Genomic DNA, 20822 nt, shown 5'->3' with positions numbered 1-20822 from the left:
TCACATTGTGTGGCTGAGCACTGAGATGGCTTAGGATGTGACTTTTCAAAAGTAACAAATAAGTACATGCCTGAAGCATGATCATGTATCTGAAGCTTCCCCTCCGAACAGGCTTGGAACTGATGGTAGAGACAGAATGATAAAAAATTACTCCTCATGCAAGGGTCAGACATGAGTAACTAGGATGAGGTGTTCACCTGTCTTCATACACAACTTGTGAGTTAATTTTAGGTGACACTTCCCCAGTCAAGGTTTAAGAGTTACAGAGCAGCTTTTTGAATTAGTCTGTTTTTTACAAAAAGCACCTAGCAATCACAAGAAAACAAAACCACACATTCCAGCCTCCTCTGAGCAGTGTTATGAAAAAGAGAGCAGGAATTTTACATGGCCTAAAAAATAACTACAGCACATAATCTAGAGGATGCTCAAGATCAATCCTTTATCCTCTCATTTTCCATTGCACACACTCTAATACCTGCTTCTATTGATCTGACATGCAGAAAACTAGGACAGCTAAAAGAGAATTACCTGGTACATGCAGCAGCATGGCAGGTGTGATCTACCTTGAGGGTGGATCAGACAGCCACAGCCAAAAACTAGGACATACGTGCTTGCCAGGAGGGATTTCAGAATGGCCACTGCATTCTAAGTAATGCCAAGTAAAAAGAGAAGTGCACAATCTGTCATTGCTCTCTGCACTGTCTCTTTCTTCGAAGGGAAAGTCTCTTCAAAAAGCCCCACATCAAAAATCAGCAACCCAAAATTTCAGAGAGTGTCACACAGCCCCAGTAGGGGATGGGACCTCTGGACCCCACTCTGTCCAACCACCCTGCCCAAAGCAGGGTCAAGCCCCTCTGCTAGGGATGCTGAAGACAACTAGCAACTGAGGTAAGATTTCTCATTTATACTAACTCTGATGTGTTTTCATGGTGATGAATACAGGAAAATTGCCATTCAGCCATCTTAGAGATACTCGGGTCTTTCATACATTTAAGCATTTTTTCTGACTGCTCTGAATATGCATTTGAATACTAAAGAGGGTTTATTTTAAAAATTCAAGCTTGTTTTGGAAACATCATTAATGAACGTAACTGTACTCGGTAGACTTGGTTGCAAAATAGGAAGTTAGAGATGTTTGTAAATTATTTGTGGCACCACATGAGAATTATGAATTTGAAAAGCATTTATCAGCACACAGTCTTTTCATAAGTGAAGAAAAGGATGAGAGTACTAATATCTGAGGCTATCATTGCTGTTAGCAGTTGGCCATACCATCTGAATCCTCTAAAAAAGTAGGACAAACACCAAAAGAAAGAAAAGTAGGACATTTAATCACTCCACACCACCTGGAACATTCAGCACTGCATCAAGTGCACATAGCACACTGAGATGCAGTGGACAGATGAACCTGGAATATTTAAGTGGGAAGCAATGGCTGTTGTATGAGGTTATGCCTGAAATATTCATCAGGAGAAGATAATTTAATGTTTTCTTACTAAAAAAAAAATCCCAGATCTTCTGCTCTGCAAAATAAAGGGAAAAGAAAACCCAAAACATAGTAGGGATAATAATCCATAGGGTTTAATCAGCTTTTCTTATCACTAACAGCAGAGTGTCTTCTGGACCATCTTCTGCATCAATTTGATTTTTGCAGAACAGACCTTTATACACCTAGAATCCCAAATTTAGTCTCAAGCAGCCACCTTATGTTACAATTCATATCCCATCCTGACATTCTTAAGAGAAGGATTTGGAGAAGCTTTAAAAAAAAAGAAAAAAAAAACCCCCATTTTATTGACTGTGATGTTTTTGAATTGCTAAAATGGCATTTTGTAAGAGGGAAAAAACAGTCAGAAAAAAAAAAAGTGTTGAGTATTACATTCATTACCCTACCCACCAGTCCCTGCCAGACTGCATCCTTATTCTCCTGAGTTTGCAAACTGAGAGTGGTAAAAGGAGGCTGCACCCTCCAAAACCCAGAGAGAGAAAACCCCACGGGTGTGCCCCGGTGCGCTCTCTGCCTTTATTCCAATAAAGTTACAGGGCTCCTCTGTTTTCTTTTAGACATAAATTTCTGTCGTTTGTGGCTTTTCCTGAGAAAAGTTTCACTGAAATCCAGAAAGATTGCATGTACTGGCTTCCCTTGATCAATTGGGTGGTTTACCTTATGAAAAATTGTTATAGACAATACTAGTTACAACCTCATGCTGGGAGAGGCTACCACCACTAGCTTGTGCCAAAGCTTTTTTCCACGATGAGGTCAGATCTTGTTCCTTGTTTATGTTTCCACCTTCCCCTGGCAGGCTGTTCATGCTATTCATGGCTGCATGGCATCCTTGTGACATTGGTGTTTTCTATGTGTGACTGGAGACATTTCTCCAGGTTCTTATGGCCATCCTGATGGTTAGGCTTAAACAGCAAACCCCCCCTACTTCCTGGACAACATTTCTTCTAACTGCGTTTTATGGAATATTTGGAATTGAATATTTTCAGTTTGTTGTTTATTTGTGATTCTATTTTACTTTTGAGTTTTGTTTTGATTTTCTTTGGGTTTGTTGTTGTTGTGTTTTGTTTGGTTGGTTTGGGTTTGGTGTTTTTGGCAGGTTCGGGGTTTTCTTTGGGTTTTTTATGTTGTTTTTGTTTTGTTTTGGTTTTTTTTTGTGCGGGCAGGGGCAAGACCATGCATATTTTTATCGATGTTTTGAAATACAAAGCTGTGTTTTGTGTCAGGTACAAACGGACAACGTGTGTATTTGTGATTGCAATATGTGTGGAGACCGACAATGGGACAGTTGCGAATTCTAATAATAACTGAGGAAAGTAAAGCATGGAAAAAGGCCTTTGAACCCATCTTTTGTTTGCAATTGACCTTAGTTGATTTAGGAGCATTGGAATTAAAGCATTAAGGATGTTGCTCTTTGCTTGTAGTTAAGCCCTAAAGAGTTCTGCAAAAATAACCTTTTGAAGTATAATCTTAGAATATTGCTTGTATCCTTGAAACTATGGCTTTGGAATATATATAAAGAAAATATGCTTATCTCATGCCTTAACAAAACAAAGAAAAGCAGCTTGAGAAAGGAAGATGAACATCAACTCAAGGATTTATAGTTTCGACCAAGGGAAGCTGAACATCACTGTTATGAGATTTATAGTCCTTGCAATTAAAAGGTGGACACACATCTGGGGAGAGGGACCTCACCAGATGGGATTCGTCTTTCTTCTTTTGGAAACCAGTCCACCACCATCTGGGGATACTCCTTTTGGATACATCCTAAGAAAAACTAAATCACAATAGTGTATAGAATTGTGACATAAAAATTGGGAATAAAACTGCTGATGAGTAAAAATTGGAATAGAAACTGCTGTGAAAGCTTATGAGTACCCCTGTAAATACCTGTAAGCCTCAACTATCAGTGTGCAGCTGGAGGGAAAACTTCCCCCACTGCACCCAGCGCTGTATTGCTCATACTTTACCATATTAATGAATAAATTGATTGCTGCTTGAATATTGGCCTAGTCAAGCTTCTTATTTGTAACGATGTGAGAAAAAGACCTGTTCACTTCTGTCCCTCGCCACGCTCCATCTCCATCTGCCCGCGCTCCCGGCAGCGTCAGCGCCGGCAGCCAAGAACCTATGGCAACAGGTCCTCTGGGGGGGTGGAGCGGGGCAGCGAGCGCCGGGACTCTGGGAAGAGTGAAAACTCTTTTCCTTGGGATTCGCGGGTTTTTTTTAATTCGTTTTTTCGTTTGTTTGTTTGTTTCGGTGACGCGCGGCCGGCTGCGTGCGCGGAACGCCGGGGCCGCGGGAGCCGTTTCCAGCCGAGCCGGGCCGGGCACGGCAGCGGCCCCCGGCGCGGCGGAGCACTATGGCGAAAGTGCTGGCGGCCCTCAGGAACCACTGGAAGAAATCCACGTTCGGAGCCTGCCTGCTGGGCTGGGGCGGACACTGGCTCTATGGGAAACACTGGTAATGCCGGCTGGGGCCAGGCTGGGCCGGGCGGGGAGGCGGGAGGGAGAGATGGAGGGAGGGAGAGATGGAGGGAGGGGGAGCGGCTAAAATGGGGGTCGGCTCTCGGAGGGCCCCGGCAGGCGGAGGGGATAGATCTTCCTCCTGCATGGATGGAGGAGCAGGAGGAGATGGATCTCCCTCCCGGAGGGGTGAGCAGGAGGGGATGGATCCCCCCCCGGATGGGTGAGCAGGAGGCTCGGTGCCTTTCCTGCCTGCCCACGCCGGCCGCGTTGCAGGACTGGGGCGGGTTCCGGCGGGAGCTTTAAACAGAGGGGATGTGGGGATGTCTGGTTGGCATCAGCGGTGTGGGGGCCTCTTGGAGAGGAGAAGGTTTTCTGTCTTCTAACCTAAAAAAGATTGTCGTGAGCCACACGTGTGCCTTCAGCTGGCTTTGAGTCTGTGCTATAGGGATTACTGGAGCCAGGCCTGCAGGGTGTGCTGAGCGTGGCCCATGCCAGCATGGTGTCCTGTGCCTCTGGGCTTTCCCCGCTCCTGTTTGCTGCAGTCCCTGGCTCCAGGGTACAAAAAGAGTCCCTGGCTCTTCCTGAGCCCTGTCACCGGCAGCCTTGTGCTGTCCCCACCCCCGGTGCGGTCCTTGCTGCTGTCACCCACCCGGCCTGGGAGAAGCCTGGCAGCTGCTCCTGCCCTAAGTTATACCTGGTGGGGCCATTGCCACTGCTTACCTGGGGAGTAAATGTCCCTGATGTGAAAAACGCCAATCACTTGTTTTTCAAATTTTAAAAGTTTAATAGTAATAAAATGGTTATAAAAATAGTCATACAATTAGAGTAATAATAATTTGGACAAATTGAATTAAGACAATATGAGACAATAAATACAAAATGTTATGAACGTCTGGGTAACTTTTTCTGGGCAGCACAAGCCCGAAAAACGACACACGTTAACATAGGATTAACCCTTTAAAACAACAGCCTGTTGCATATTCATACACCTCATACATGATGCATAAATTCCATTCAAACACAGGATTCTGTCTGGTCATCGTCAGCTTCTTCCTCTGAATCCTAACAGCACCTTTGAGGCAGGAAGAAATTTGTTTCTTCCGATAAGAGAGCAATAAATTCTTTTCCTCTGAAAGATTTAGCTGTCCTGGGGCTGCTATCTTGCTGCAAGTCCTTTCTTTAAAAAAAGTATCCTACATAGCATAGTTTCTATTTTAACTTTTTTAATAATCCAAAACTATATTTAACACAGTACTTAAGAGAATTAATACAGCATTACTTTCTAACACAACACATATAATATCAATTTTAATATTTGCAAAAAAGCCAATCATGAAATACATGCATTTTTCACACCTGATATTTATCTTTTAATCCTTGTCCTTCAGGATTATGGGTAATGCGTTTGACTGAAAAGGAGGTGTAGCCAAATTATTTCTTAAAGCTTTTACTTTTGGTTCTGCTGCTTATTGTCACTGTCTTAATGATTTTTAATTGTTTACTCAGGTTTTTAACAATGCTCTTTTCTGCTTACATTACAATGCTGCCAAAGCCTCATGGAAAAATTAGGAAAATAAATCTGTTTATGTTGGTTTTTATATTCTCTTCACATCCTCTTACCTAGGGGCTTTGGCATTAAATCAGCCTTTGTTTTGCGTGGTACATCTGCTTTAGTTGCCTGCTTCTTACCTGAAGCCCTGAGGCTCAGTGTCCCCCTTGTATCTGTTGTGTCTGGGAGTTCCTGTGCCTGTGTGCTGTGGTTTCAGATGTACACTGATTTCTTGTGTGGTAGCAGTGAAATTGTGTTTGGATCACTGAGAATGGGGAGTGTGCTACAGGTGACGTGGTGGGGAATAAGGAGGAAAATATGAAAGGCAAACAACTAAAAAGGGAATCTTTGGTATCTAAATTGTGGTGTGTATGGGGGTTGTTTACCCCAAGTGTAGGCATGGTGCTTTAACAGGAAAATTTTACATATCCCATTCTCCAGTCTCCCTGTTGTCTGTAAAGGAAAATACAGCATTTCCTTAGGAGGCACTGGGAATGCAAGGTAGGAAATCCTGTGATGACAGACAGCTCAGTGAGACTTTGATGCAGGCCATAGCTACTGCTTTCAGAGTTTTAAACACTGTTTGGAAGCACTGACAACTGTTTAGCAGTTTCTGGGTCATTCCCTGCAGAGAGTTGTTTAATCCAGGTTAGAGAAAAACAAGGAATGACAAGAGCCTGATGGCAAGAGTGTAAAGAAGAGTTCACAGGTGGTCTCAAGAGCCCTTTGTGATACTCTGTGAGGTGAGGACCTTACCCTGTGGCAGGTGGGCAGCAGGGAGTAGGCCAGGATGCCTCTCTGTAGCCTGTGGGGATGGCTTTTGGTGTGAGTGTTTTGGTACACTCCCTGTTCCCAGTTTCTGTGTCCCAGTTGTGCTGGGGAGCAGGGAGGTGCCTTTTGTCCCATGCACAGATGGCCACAGACAGCACTGGGAGAGGGAGAGTAGAATCTGTAGGGGCTGGGTTGGCCCTGAGGCTTCTTGTTATCCACATCAGAGCCTCAGTTGCTGTGCATGAGCCATTCCTGACTAGACTGATATTTGCCCTTTGAGAACACATTTAAAGTGTAGGGAGGTCTTGTGCTTTGGTTTCTGGCATCACAAGTTCCTGCTGAAGGGCCTTGCTTTAGCACAGCATTGGCTCAGATTGGCCTCTGACTTGTGGAAGTAGCTGATGTTGGTCATTTATTTGCAGCCAAAGAAATTTTTTGTTTGCCATCCTGCATTCCTCTTCCTGTCCTTGTCGGTTTTCCAAAATATTTCTCTTGCAAGGAGAAGGTGATTTGGTGTTTTGACTTCTCAAGGTTCCTCCTTCTTTTGGATGCAGCAGCCATGATGCCTGCATTAAGTGGAGCTATTGTAAATATCAATCTGTCCTGCAGATAAATGGCAGCTCTTCTCTGGTCAGTCTCTCCCAGCTCACAGGGACAGAAGAGCTCTGAAGTTCTTCCTTAAGACTTTGGAAGATGCTGTATGGAACAAGAAGAGTGTTGCCTTTTCCAGCCTTGTTCCCAGTGCCTCTTCCCTGCCTGGAAATGGATGTGGGTGTCCCCCTTGCACACCCAGAAGTCTGTGGAGCCTGGTGTGTGTGCTCCCTGGAGTGTGAAGGGAAGGGAGGCACTGGAATGTGATGGATCATCACTGAGCTGGTCTGAAGGTTGTGGATGGCAATAACTGTAAAGGCTCAGGAGCTGCTTATTCCTGGCACTTTCTTCCTGCTGTGTTTAGTTTCTGCATCAGTGTGTTAGCCTTTCACTTTGGGAGGTGCTGGTTCAAATACTGACTGGTTTAAAGTAAGGAGTTTTGGATGAGCAGGAAGAATTAAAGGAGGAAACCTTGTGCTTTTTCCCCCTCTGCCATGAGTTATTCAGCCCTTCTGAGCATGTGATAGTGCAGAAGGTACCTCTTCACAGGGCTGTCAGTCAGGAGGTGGCAAAGGGTTTTCATGTGTCAAATGATAGGAGTTATGTCTGGTTGAACTACTGTTAACTAGAACCCCATTGCCATTCTTGCAAAACCATAAAGCATCTTAAAATCCCTTTTATTCTTATAAAAGAATATGCTTTAAAGATCCATTATCTTGCATTTAGTATAGCAAACACACTTGTGCTGTCTGAGAAGTAGGAGGATAACTTAGTGTTGCTACATGTGGGCTTCTCTGGATTGCATGAATTTATATATTAGGCTTATTTTAATCTGTAGCATATCATGATACAGGTACAAGGGACACTTAATTTACTATCCTAGATCAAAGCTTACAGGGTGCACAGATTGTCAGATGTCTGCTCATGCACAGTAACATACTTCTGCTTAACATACACAGGTGAGGGTGATTACAAATAAAGACTGTACCATTTGATTGTTCTAAATCTTTACTATTTTATTGTTTTAAAGTTTTCACCAAGTTTGGAATCCCTTCTCAACTTCATGTCCTGGGTCACCTTTCCTGAACTGAGCTGCAGCTGTTCTTTGTAGCCCCAGGGGCTGCAGTGAGTTACCAGCTCTGCCAAATCAGCAGAAATGAAATCTCTGCATGATGGACATCAGCTAAACTGATTGTCAGGTTTGTCCAGACTGTTAGAGTGATGTCACTGCAGAAGTGATCATCACCATGGCAGGATGGAGACCCTGGATATTCTGCTGAGGCAGTGGACTCATCACGTACTTAGTTTTACTCTGTATATATTAAAGTATTGACATTCTCAGTAGAAAGTGCTGGCAAAGCACCTGAGCCTTTGACTGCCTGCCAGTAATCCTGAGTGGTGCTGTTATCTACAATTTGAATGTTAGTCTCTGTGTGTTTGCCAGCTGATAACTCACTTTGTCACCTTTCTGCATATACTTCCTGAGTAGCTGACTTCATTTCATCCAAACTTTGTCAAAAAAACAGAGTATAAATTCTGAGTCTTAGGTAAAGCTGATGAAACCTAAGATTTGTCTTTCATGCCCTTCCAAGGCCAAGATGGAAGTAAACTCTAATACCCAGTAAAGAGGATTCTGTGCTCTTGCTGTATTAGAAGCAGCCAAAAAAGCTCTCTGCTAAGATAAAATCTTTTTCAGGAGTTCTGATATAGCTCCTGAGGACTGATCCTGTGTGCACAGCTTTGGTCAAGTTTCTCCTCACAAAACTGTTTGGTGCAGACACTAAACTTTAAAGTGTTTAGACTTGTTCATATTTGAGGATATTTAATAGTCTTAGATTTAATGCTGATAACCCATTTTGGAATGAGATCCTGAGCTTCTTTACATTTGTAGTGTGATCACTTTTAGGGGAGTTGCTTTGGTTGGATGTAAGACAGACCCTTGCTGCAGCTGAGAGCCTCAAACAGCTTCAGTTCAGCTTTGTTGTCCTCTCCTTGTTCCATCCATTGCAGCCCTGAGTGACTTTCCTCATGGGAACTATCCTTCCACCCTGGCTTCTGCTGCTCTTGGGCACAGAACTCCGCCTCATCTTGAGCAGCATCCATACTAAATTGTGTGCATCTTGTGCTCATCTGTAAGAGCGTCAATGCCCTATTCCAGCTGAAAATGTTCAGCACAGGAGCAGTGGGCAGCTGTCCTGCCCTAGGGGTGTTGCAGAGAAATCAGAGCAGGTCCTACAGACGTTGTGTTCTCAGAGCTTTGTGTGCTCTGCACACTCACTCTGTGTCCCTTCTGTGTTGGTGCCATCCTTTGGTGTGGTGCTCTGGTCTGCACAGTCTGAGCTGCTGTGGCTCTGGCCTTGAGGCTGTGCTGGGAATGTTCTGGCTCTGGGTTCAGCCTGGGACAGTCTCTTTCTTCCATACCCTGCCACCACTGTTTGTTCCTCTCCGTTTCCCAGTTTTTTACTGCTTAAGCAAGTTGGCCCAGCTGTAAGCTGTGTGATGCTTAATTCTCACAGCAGGAAGACAGCCCTGAGTTTGCCAGCAGATGCAACACTGCTTGTCTGTTTGGCTTTAAGGCCAGATGCTGTAGATAAGGCCTTGGGGGAAACGTGAAGTAAAAATTGATTTTTAGTTTGCTGTGGATATGGTGCAAGTCAGAAGAAATATCTTTGTATTCTTTAAGGCAGTGGAGCAATTTCCCTCCGCCTCCACCTGCTCATGTTTGAGGAGTCTTGAAAAAGCTTTGTTACTCCCTGATAGTAGACAATAAAGTACAAAAAATCAACAAAATCTCATGTTTGTTATTAAAGTCTCATCTTTTCTGGGAGCTGGTGAGCAGTCATATTTTGAGAATGAATACCTACTGAGGCAGAAAGCTTTAAGAAGTTGTTACCTTTTAGCTGCTTTTCACATTTTTCTAGCTCTATTTAGTGATTGTTATGACCTGCAGAGGACTTGCAGGCCCAGTTGGGGTACTTTAGGTGGGCCATGTGAGGTGAGTAAATGCAGCAGCTGTGATGAAGGAGGAGGACTGCTGTTCTTAAAAATGCATCCCTCTGAGTGCATCTGTACTGTTTTTTCTGGAGTTTGAATCTAGTTAAGTGTTGACATAATATTTTAAGGAAATGAAAAAATTCCTATTACCTGGCATCTTTAAACCAAACCTGGGACATCCTTGACAAACTCAGAGGACTTTGAAATATCCCAGTTGAATTATGGGATTCAACACTATGAGTGTGGCTGGGATGGTGTGGGATTCTGGGTGCTGTGCTGCTGGAGAAGTGAGACAAATCACCTGGAAATTGCTGGGTGGTAAATGATTCCTCTAGTCTCAGAATCTAAACTTTTCCTTTGACACCAAAATGGTAAGTGTCAAAGTAGGCTTCTTCTGTCTCTTTAAGTGCTTCAGTGCAGGAGAAAATCAGCATAAATGTTGACATCTAAACTGTCAAGCTTAATTTTTATGGGTAAAACTCACTGAGGTGAATCCTTGACAGTTGTTTTGAGGATCTTTGAGGTTGAGAAAGAGAACACTGTATTTTCTGCTTGTATTTGGGAAGTATTGCTGGACTTCATTTTAAAGACAATTAACGCTGCAGCATAAAGCTGGGGGCACAGGAAAACAGCCTGGCTGACAGTGTGACAGAGCTTGACTTGGGAACAAAATAGCATCAATGTGAAGTAAACAGATAACATGGGCTTGACTGGGAATTGTTCAGAAGGTTAGGACAGCAATTCTCAAAGACATCAACTGTGCAGCCATCATTTGATAATGGGGGCTCCTTGATATCCCATATTTCAATTTTATGTATTGAAATTGCAATTATTTTCTATTTGCTTTGGCCACACGTAGTCACGGAGGGAGGTGACAATGTCCCTGTGTGAGGGCTCGTGCCCTCAGTGACACAGTGTGGACTCAGCCTGTCAGGCTGTGTTGATTGTCTGGAATTAGCTGTGACACTGCTGGCCGCAGCCTGGAATTTGCAGAGTTATTATTTTAACTGGTGCATTTCCATCATATTACTGCAATCAAACCCAAGGCTGTTGCTCCTCTAAGTGATATTGCAGATGCTTAATACAAATTATCTACTCCTTTGGTTTTAAGGAGCAAATATGACAGCATGCCTCTGAGGAATTCTTTTGCAGACATTCCAGTTACTTGTTATCCTGATGAGGTATTATTCACATATTTTCTTTTTCCATGCTTGAACTCTTCCTTTGTCTTTTCATTATTACCAGGAATAAATCTGTGGCTTTTATGGCGTAGTTATTTTCACAGAACCCGATTTTATATCTCACCTGAAGTCACCCTACTTCTCATTTCATGGCACTGCAGCATCTCTTGGTGATGCCAAAAAGAGCAGCTTGTATAGTTTCAGTGACAGATAAATACTGTAAACCAGTGGAATCAAATAGATGGCACTTGGGTTTGGCCTTGCCTTGGCTTCTCCTCTGCCATTTCCATGGCAGGGTGTGATCTGGTGAGCCACACTTTGGGGCAGAAGTGTGCTGTTCTCCCAGCCACCTGCTTTTGTCTGGCCTTTAATCCTTTTGGTTGGTACAGTGTTTGTTTTGGTGTGCTGACTGTAAGTGGGGTTTTTGTATGTGATATTTTGAGACAAAAATATATGGTCGGGCCAGGTATTAGGCAAGGACAAGTGGAGGATGGAGGGTGTTGGTATCTGGAGGACAGGCAGGACTGGGCACAGCAGAACAGTATTTGGCATTTTGTCTGCAAGGGGAAATAGGGCATTTTTGGGGCTGGGGAACGAATAGACTTTCATTCCTCACCCTTGCCAGTGACAAGTCAGGAACATAATTCTGAACAGACCATCTGTGACATATCTAAAACTGAGCATCTCTCTTTTACCCTTCACTTAATGCAATGAATGTTTTTCACCTGAGTTACTGTTTTGGGCCATGCTCAGACCTGGGTGAGTGGGAGGTGCTGCATTAATGTGTTTTTGGCTTGCAAACTGATGGAAAGGGCAGTTCACAGTTGTAATGCATGAAGATTTAAGTCCTCTCAAGAACCCTTCCACCCTGCCAGAATGGTAAGTACCTTTAGTGTAAACACCAGGCAGCAAGAACACTGGAAAAACCCACACCTGAGCTCTGGAGTACAGCTATGTAGCAATTTAATAAATAAATCACAGTTACACAGTATGCCAGAGCCTACATAATCTCAGCATACTTAGCATCCTGGTCTTTGTTTTCTGCTTTTGTTTTTTGTAGAAATAATGCTAATGTGCACATGCAGAAAAAAAAAATGTGCATCAATGGGGGTGTTTTATCCTTAAAATGTTTTGGGTTTTTTTCTGTTCCAGTGTTGTCAAACTGTGTGTAAAAAGGGTATGTACCTACATTTTAAAAATGAGCAAGTTGTTCTAAACTTACACAACATAATGTCCCTTCTCTTTTCTGTCTTACCTGATAGTGATAACCTGCTACGAAGAGCTGCATGCCAAGAAGCCCAGGTAATACTGTTTAAAGTAATAAAATTAGATTCAAATCTGCCTCTTATCTTGGTTGTGCAGGGCTCCTGAGCTGTTCCCAGTGGGCCTTTCCTACGTGACAAGCCTCCTGATGATGCCATCATCTGTGTTCTTTCCCTGGATGCCCAGGGGTGCTGCCCCTTGTGTGTCCTGGCTGCTGCTGCAGGGGAGGGCAGCATTATCCTTGGGGTGATCTTAATTGCTGCTGGAGCACCCAGACCTCCATTGCTGCATGTGCAATTGCTCTGTGCCTGTAAACCTCTGGCAGGGAGATAATTTGTTGATAAGAGTGAAATCCCAGCCCCACCAGGAGGGGTGGATGCTGGGCAGAAGCTGCACAAACCACTTTGTGTCAGTGCCCTTGTGTGTTTGACCCTGGGTGACTTTATCAGGGGTGCCAGCTGTGATGACTGACTGACCCAGCTCTTTTGGGACCCATCTCCTGGGAACTGCATGGGGACAGCCTGGTTGCTGATCAGTGACAAGAAGGCCACTGTTCAGGGGGGAGAGTTACTCTCTCAGGGTACTGGCTGTTGCATTGCTTAGTTTGTGTCCTACATGGGCAAACAGCAGTCAACAAACTCCCATACTGCAATATTCCCACAAAGAAATCTTGTCCTTAACAAGCAGTCTTTTGGAGGTGTAAGTGCTGCTGCCCATGGATGACATCACTTCTGTAGGATTTTAAGAGTTTTTACCTCCCACAAATAAAGTTTATTCTAAACCTGCCTCTTCATGACAGATCTTTGATGTTTTGCAGGATGTAACACTGCTCCCATCATTGCCATGTACTGGGGCTTGAGTAGAATGGAGAAAATTATTTTTCTCAGTAAAAAGTGTTGTGCACCTGAATTATCCCAATTTTAGCCTGTCTGCTGTTGAAAGATTTTCACAGCAACTTGTCTTGTGCAATGGATCTTCATGCCAGAAATAGATGTAAGGGAACTCACTGCTCATGAAAAAACAAGGAAAATCTTTCCCTGAAAGTACTGCTTTCATAAACCATACTTGTAATTTCAGAGTCCTTATGTTTTCACTATTCATTTTTACTACATAATAACAAAGTGATAGAAGCTTTTTGTATCATAAAAAATAACCATTAATGCCTCAGTATTTGAAGCATGCTGACCAAATTAAACCAAATTTTCAACCAAAGGAGTTGATTAAGTGGTTTGTGTGTATTGTGAAAAGGAAGGTGTAAGTGCTAAGGAGAAGACAGGTACCAGCAGATAGTTCAGTTGTGGAAATCCTGAATTTCCCATTTCTTAAATCCAGTTATTAAGTGACAGCTTCTATTCCATTATGACTTATTCTTACAAATGAAAATACAAAAGCACTGTCAGTAGAGCTTCCTGCAATTTTAGTGGTTAAAGCCTGAGAAAATGTCCTGCAGAAGACTCCTGCATTAGAAAGGAATGAACCAGAAAGCCTAGTAATCAATTCTTGCTGCAATTTCCATTCTCACTGATGTGTCATTGCCAAATAGTGCTTGAAAACACACAGCAGTACTGCATTAAGGCATTAAGTGTCTGGTATTCTTCAGAATAACAACAATCTAAAATTGTTTGTAAAATGCTACTTACTTTTATAGTGCTGTATTATAAGTATTGGAAAAAAAATAGAGACAAACTCACCAAAGAAAAGGTTTAGTTTGAATGAAGTGTGTGAGAAGTTCTTACTATTTTTACATTGGATTTTTAGGTTTTTAAGCCTGTTACATTATCAAATTGGTGAGGGAGCTGCTTTCCTGAGACAGAATCCATGACAGCAGTATTTCATGCAAAGGTTCTGCCACGTGTGTCTGAATTTAAATACCAGTTTATGATGACAGCCTTGGTGTAGCAAATGATTATGGAAAGATTCTATAATGGAGAACCCATTTATGATATTTTTAACATTTTACACCTCTGTCTCTGGGATAAGTCAGTGTCAGCTGACTCAGTCTTCCTTGGCAGATCAGTCTTGCTGGTTGACCTTGTTGTTGCTGAACTCTGGGCACGTGTAAAGAGATGCTGTTTAGCTGGCAAACAATTCACTCAAGGATAGTTTCCTGTAAAAGAGTGTAGTTCCTTTGCTGGTGTTCATAAAGCACTATAAAATCTTTCTATAAATAAATTTTCTAAGTTGTAGAATAGTGGTTCTCATTTTAGAAGTCCAGAAATATAACACCTGGAAGTGTGCTTGTGACCAGAAAGTGAAAAAGGCACTGACTTACCTAAATTATACCTTCATATATATATATATTTAATAACCATTTTTATAGTATGACTATAAGTTGTCTTTACTTATGTTCTGCTCTGAAAGACTTCTAGAATATTGCATTATTATTTTTTTGATTTCCTGTCTCACAAATCAGCATTTGCTTTAGAAATGCCCCTGTATGTAACATAAATGTCTGAGTATATTACATAACGAAGCAATTAATGTCATTACTAATAAAATCTTTATGAGCCTTGTTGGGTTGTTTAGAGCCTTGCTAGATTGTTTGGAGCATGCAAATACATTATTTTGTGCCCCCTAAGCAAATAATTAGATGTTTCTAACAGCTGTAGCATGCTAGAGGGCCCCTATTCCCCAATTCCCACCCAACAACTGCAATATAAGTTGGTCTGTTTTCCAGCTGATCTTTGAGTAAAGCTTAAGAGCTATTGATTTGTTTCACTTTCTTTGAAGATTTCTTTACTCTCAGCAACTTCTCTCATGCTTTTTCTTTCCTGAAGAAGAAATTTGGATGTTTTAAGCAGCACAGCCAGCTGTAGCCTTCTTTAAATTGAGGTTTCCTGTAGGGGGATATAATATAAGAAAATAAAGATAGTGTAGAAAGTAATCTTACCCCTAAGGTGTTGCAGCTGGGCCAATTATCAAAGATTAGGAGCAGGCCTGACTTTAACAGGCCACAGCTGTAAGCAATGAGAAGAAGAGTGCTATAAAAGAGTGGAGTGGCTGGGGGAGAAGGGAACTGAAGTCAGTGGCTGCTTTGTGAAGAAGGAAGAGTCCGTGCTCTGAGGAGATGCCCATGAGAAGCACCAAGAAGGTGTGAAACCTTTGTGGTAGGAGACAATGGTATGGAACCCCTGTAGTAAGGTGACAACAGTTTCCTGAGCAAAGTTTGCAAGTGCAATTAATAATAAGATTAAATAGCTAACAGCCACTAAATATACTGGGGTTTGTGTACAGTATCACGTCCTTCAATATAAAAATTCCTGCTAGGGGTTAACTTCCTAGGGAAAGGGGAAAAAAGCTAGGAACAGTTCTCTGGGTCGTGTTCAGCATGGTAGTCTTTGGTTCCTACTCCATGTGGGGCTTCTGGATGGTATTGCTGGATGCCTTGTATTCCTTGTGTTCAAATCTAGTTGGATTTGGTGTGAGGATGCCTTTAAGTGACCTTCTAGAAGTTTATAGAGCAGGATAGAACATGTGGAAGTTTTGCATTTCCTTGCCTGTGCTGAACAGCTTTGGAAATAGGTCTAAAGTGCAAGAGGCTTTGTGGAGAAACTCTCAAAGAATTTAAAATTGAGACACCTCTTCAGAATTGGATTAAAAGTTGAGGAGGAATTTAATGATTTTTATAGAGAGAGATTAGCTTTAAAAAAGTCTAAGAAACAGTGGACTTGCTTATAGGTCAAGGCAGATTCTCTTGTAATTATCTTTCCTGTCTTCAAAAACTGAAGCATAGAAAATACTGAAATGAGTAGAAGAGATAGAGGATTTAAAGTTCAGAAGTTGGAAAGAATGCAGAAAGAAGGTGGCAGGGAGGTGTATGAGAATTACATAAGGAGAGAAAATCCAGTAACCTTGGAGTCAAGGAGAGCTCCCTGGATTTCTGCCCATTGCAGAAAACCAGAGGTTGACAAAAATGAAATGGTGGTGGAATTGTAAAAATGGGCTAAAGAGTACTTAGACAGTGATATGAGCTGCTGCTGAGAGTGTGGGTCTTTGAGTAAGAGACCTGTACAGTGGCTGGAGATGGAAGTCATTTGAATGTCATGAGGCTTGAAAGCCCATTGACATTTGTAGAGATGAGTTATTTTGAACTGTTTTAGCGGTGTCTTAAAAGATAAACTGAGCCCTGCTCTTTTTCTCTTCCTTAGGCTTTTGGCAACCAGCTGATGCCTGCCACTATGCCATTGAAGAAAGCAACAGTCTTGCTCAACCCAGCAGCTTGCAAAGGGTAAAATTCCCCCTTCCCAGCACTCTCCTTTTAAGCACTCTCTCTGCATTTTTGCTCTGCTATCCACTATAAAAGCCAGCCAGATTTTTGAGCTCATTTTTGCCTCCCTCTGATGCCAAGCTGGTGCTATGTAACTATGCCAAACTTTATTTCACCAAGAATACTGGGATGAGAAATAGAATTAATTGCTTCAGATGGAAGAATGATTTCTAAACATACATATATTTATTTAATTTTTTCCTTTAATTCTGTGTTTTGGCCCTTGTCATTCCTTTGTATATAGAATTCCTTTGTATTCCTTTCAAACTTTTGTATGTGATACATTTCCATCCTCAAAAACTATAGAAGTAAGAGATGACCTTGATTGCTTCAAGTCTAGAAGTTGGCAAGAAGTGATCTTACTTCTGTGGGAACCTGCCCTTGAAAGGGATGTGCCCACAAACTGAGAGGCTAAATATGGGCTTGGAGCAGGACTCCTGGAAGAGCTCAGCTGCTATTTTTGCATGCTCATTAAAAGAAAAAACATCATCTTGGGTCTGATGGGTGTCTGTTTCTGCTGATCAAATAAACTTTGGAATAGTTGCAATTTTGTGGAGGGGCAGAGAGTTGTTACTACCAATATGAGGGGAATATTATAGCTGACATGGAAGTGCTCAGACACATGCTTTTGAGTCTGGAAAATGCATTAACCAAGTATTAACCAAGTCTCATGTTTCTACTTGCAAACAATTTATAGTTAGTGATATAATTATTTTGTTATGCAATGATAGGCATTAAATTATCAGTCCTACTACAAAAAAGGACAGAATTTTGCTTCTAACCTTGTTTAATAATATGTACTAATAAATAATCAGGATTTAAAAAATACTTTTTAAAGCCTATATGGGCTTCTTTGTGGTCCTAAAGGCTAGTGCTTTGTAAGTAATTCATTTTCTAATAAATTTCTTTCTGGAGATCCTAATTTGTTTTAACGGATTTTTAAAATTATTTTTGGCAAAAGTTAGACAGCATCTTGTGCACTTATTAAAACTACAACAAAACCCTGACATCTGAGATATGAGACTAGAAATGTAATGCATTTGAACCATATGAAAGCTCATCTTTCCTCACTGTCAGGTTGAGTGACTGATTGTGGAGCTTGAATGCTTGGTTTTAAGTAGATTTCTTCTTGCTATTCATTTGTTTCTTTCCTTTTTAATTTTTTTTTCAGCCACAGGCATCATTAAACAGTTTTTACTCTGTTATTTCTAGCAAAGCTGGGAACCTTTTTGAAAAGAATGCTGCACCAATCTTGCACTTATCTGGCTTGGATGTAACTATTGTTAAGGTAAGAACTGATAGGTCCTGCTGCTGTGGAAATATTGACTCTTCTTTCTCCTCTTGAAGTATTGAAATTTAAGTCTGTATGCATTTGAAATTCTCAGTTGTCCTGTAGTCATCTTATAGGAAGAAATAAATACTGAGATATTAGACAGATACCTAATCTTTTTAATTCACAGTTGGTTTTCAAACAGTGTAGCGAGATTTTAATTTTCAGCTAAAGCAGTACATATGCTTGTTTGTCTGTCTCAAGCAGCCCTTCTATAATTCATGTTTGAGAAAAAACTCTCTAAATATTTGAGTGTTGGCTAGTGGTGCGTGCCCATTGCTGTTAAATTTGTCATTTCTGCCTGAACTTGAAGAATTAAAAAGTGAGGAATTTTGACATGCAGTTGAACTATTCAGATTAATTAAAATAACCTTTTATCTTTACACTGAAATTATTTCTGTGTCTCTCCAAATAATTCAACATTCCCACCATGAAAGCAGAGCACTGAGCTCTAAATGCTATGAATAAACACACAGGTTTCCTTTGGAAAGAGAAGAACAAGGAAACATTGAAGGGATTCTGCTCTTTCTGCAGTTTTTTTGAGGCTGTGATATGTGGATTGCTTAATAGTCAGTGTGTCCTAACAGCAGGGTACTCTGATATGCATATTTCTGTCTTGGAATCTTTTCCATAAGGTTTAGTATTAAAATGCTCTTTTTATGAATCCCTTTCTCTGATCATTAAGTGTACCTAATGTCCCACCCTAAGAGAAGAAATCATTTTGCAAGACTTAAAACTGATGCTTGGTAGTGTTAGACTCGACAAGTTGGCAAAACAGGGCTGGGCAAGGAAGTGAGGCTGAGATGATTCTGTAAAAGACATGAATTTTGCAGAAAACAGTTTTAATGGTTTAAAAAGTCAGCACTCTTCACTGCTAAATCCATTGGCAGTGGCTGTCAGGCAGTGGCCTTTTGTGTAGTTGATGCTGTGTTTCAGGAGATGCACTTGAGCACTTTGGCTGTAAAAGATAGTGGGAGTTTTTCTGCAAGTGATTGGCTCCTGGATTTGTTTCAATGTAATATTACTTGGGAATAAGATGGTTACTGTGGTATTCTAGATCTATTGAGTAAGATTTGCTCTGATATTGCATTTGACCTCTGTGTGTGTGTCTGTGTATGTGTTTACTTGCACATATTATATTATGCATCAATCTGGTTTTATAAGTTGAAAAAAATCTCTGAATGTAAGTAATATACAGTACTGTGTGCCTATATAAAAATAACTATTAACCAAATGGATAGATGATTATTTCCATGAAAGAGATATACTAAAAATAGTCATTTGAGTGCTCATGTTTTGATCTCTGTTTCTTCAGACTGATTACGAGGGACAAGCAAAACAGCTTCTGGAAATGATGGAAAACACAGATCTGATCATTGTTGCAGGAGGAGATGGCACAGTCCAAGAGGTACTGCAGGAGCCTGGTTTGTTGAGAATCATGGTTGGGCTGAGGGCAAGAAGATTCAGTCTGTGCAATGTAGCAGCATCATAACAACTGTTCCTAGAGATCTGTCCTGTTAGAATCTGTGTTTTTAGTAAATGTTCTAATATTCTGGGGACAGAACACTCTGCTTGTTGGTATTAGTCTTAAGAGATGATGGGAGGGGGGACAAAAAGAGTGTGTGATGTAGCTATCTTCCAGAACTTTATTCTGGAATAAGCAAACTCTTTGGAGGGACATTATTCTAACTTTTTCTTTCTGTGTGATGTAGTTTTAGTGGTTTGATTTTCAAAGTTCCTTCCTCTCTATGAACTCCCCAAGAGAAATGCATGTTTTGCTAAGTGGGAATCAGATAATTTAAAAATTATGTGGGAATGATAACAAAGCTTGGAACGTATTTAATAAATGCCTATTGTCAAGATGATTAACGACTGGAGCAGAACTGGGATACTCTCTTTTTCAAGACTGTATTTTATTCAAGCAGTTCCTGATTTCTAACTACTGATTTCATAAGACAATGGCTTAATGAATACAGTGACCTTAAGAGAAAGAGATCAGAATACAGCTGTAGGTCATTCTGGCCTTGTGTTAATTGCACTGACCAGTGCTGGTTTTGCATTATGCAGAGCATTATTCAGTGTTAAAACATTTACACTGGCATTGGTTGTGGTACCAGCATGTACTCAGGCACACTCATAAACCTGCTGTTTCCAACATGTTTGCAGGCTGAACATTCCTCCTTTCACATGTAAACAACTGTAACACCTTCCATAAAAGGGTAGCTGCTCCTTAAATGTCAAAGATTAAATGTGGTTAAGAATTTAATCTGTTCTTACTGTAACAGAAAAATAAAATTCTTAGAGCATTTCCCATGTTTTTCAGGTCATAACTGGACTTCTCCGTAGAGCAGATGAGGTGAGAAGGTGTCATGTTAAAAACTGTGTTTATTTCTTGGAGTGTCTTTTGCATCCACTGTGGTCTCTTGGCCTCAGCTGCCTCCAGCAAATACTTTGCATGCTACTCTGGAGCCAGCTTTCTGTGCAGCCATCCAGCTGGGCTACTGTCCTGCAATGCTGCCTGCTGTTCTTTGTTCCCTTTCTGAAGGAGGGCAGTGACTCCCAAGCCATGGCTTTGGGAAGTTTCCAGTGTCAGAGCAGGGATTGTGGAGAAGCCAAATGCTCAATTTTCAAAGACCCATGGACCAGCTGTGCATGCCACTTTGTTTGGCAGAAGCATTGGGCAGAAATACATGTTTTTCTTGTGTTTGTACAGGCTTGAAACTGACTTCAGTTATGGTCACACTCCTACTGCTTTGGGATTGCTTTGCTGTTTCTTCAAGCAGTACATACCTTCCTATGCAGATGGCTGTACTAAGCAAATTTTAACCTCTCAAGGTGGATCACTCTGAATGGAAATGAGAGAGATGTTTCTTTTTCAAGTGGGAGGACAGTGTTATTGAAGAA

The 20822-nt window shown here is 41.5% G+C and overlaps 1 protein-coding gene across 1 annotated transcript in view; it reads left to right on the top strand.

The window, feature by feature from the left end:
- Positions 1-3815: 3815 nt before the first annotated feature.
- AGK (acylglycerol kinase) overlaps positions 3816-20822 on the top strand; it is a 38170-nt gene continuing 21163 nt past the window's right edge. The window contains exons 1-6 of the mRNA XM_054282041.1: positions 3816-3967; positions 12321-12360; positions 16470-16549; positions 17801-17876; positions 19234-19326; positions 20242-20274. Coding sequence (XP_054138016.1) covers positions 3867-3967; positions 12321-12360; positions 16470-16549; positions 17801-17876; positions 19234-19326; positions 20242-20274 — 423 coding nt within the window. The 5' untranslated portion in view covers positions 3816-3866. The remainder of the gene's footprint in view (positions 3968-12320; positions 12361-16469; positions 16550-17800; positions 17877-19233; positions 19327-20241; positions 20275-20822) is intronic.

The sequence above is a fragment of the Melozone crissalis genome, unplaced genomic scaffold (genome assembly GCF_028551555.1).
Source record: "Melozone crissalis strain CALT ecotype California unplaced genomic scaffold, PUWL_Pcris_2 ptg000033l_1, whole genome shotgun sequence".
In the NCBI taxonomy this organism is placed as follows: Eukaryota; Metazoa; Chordata; class Aves; order Passeriformes; family Passerellidae; genus Melozone; species Melozone crissalis.
Note: the sequence above shows the minus strand (reverse complement) of the source record. Positions and strands in the feature narration are given on the sequence as shown.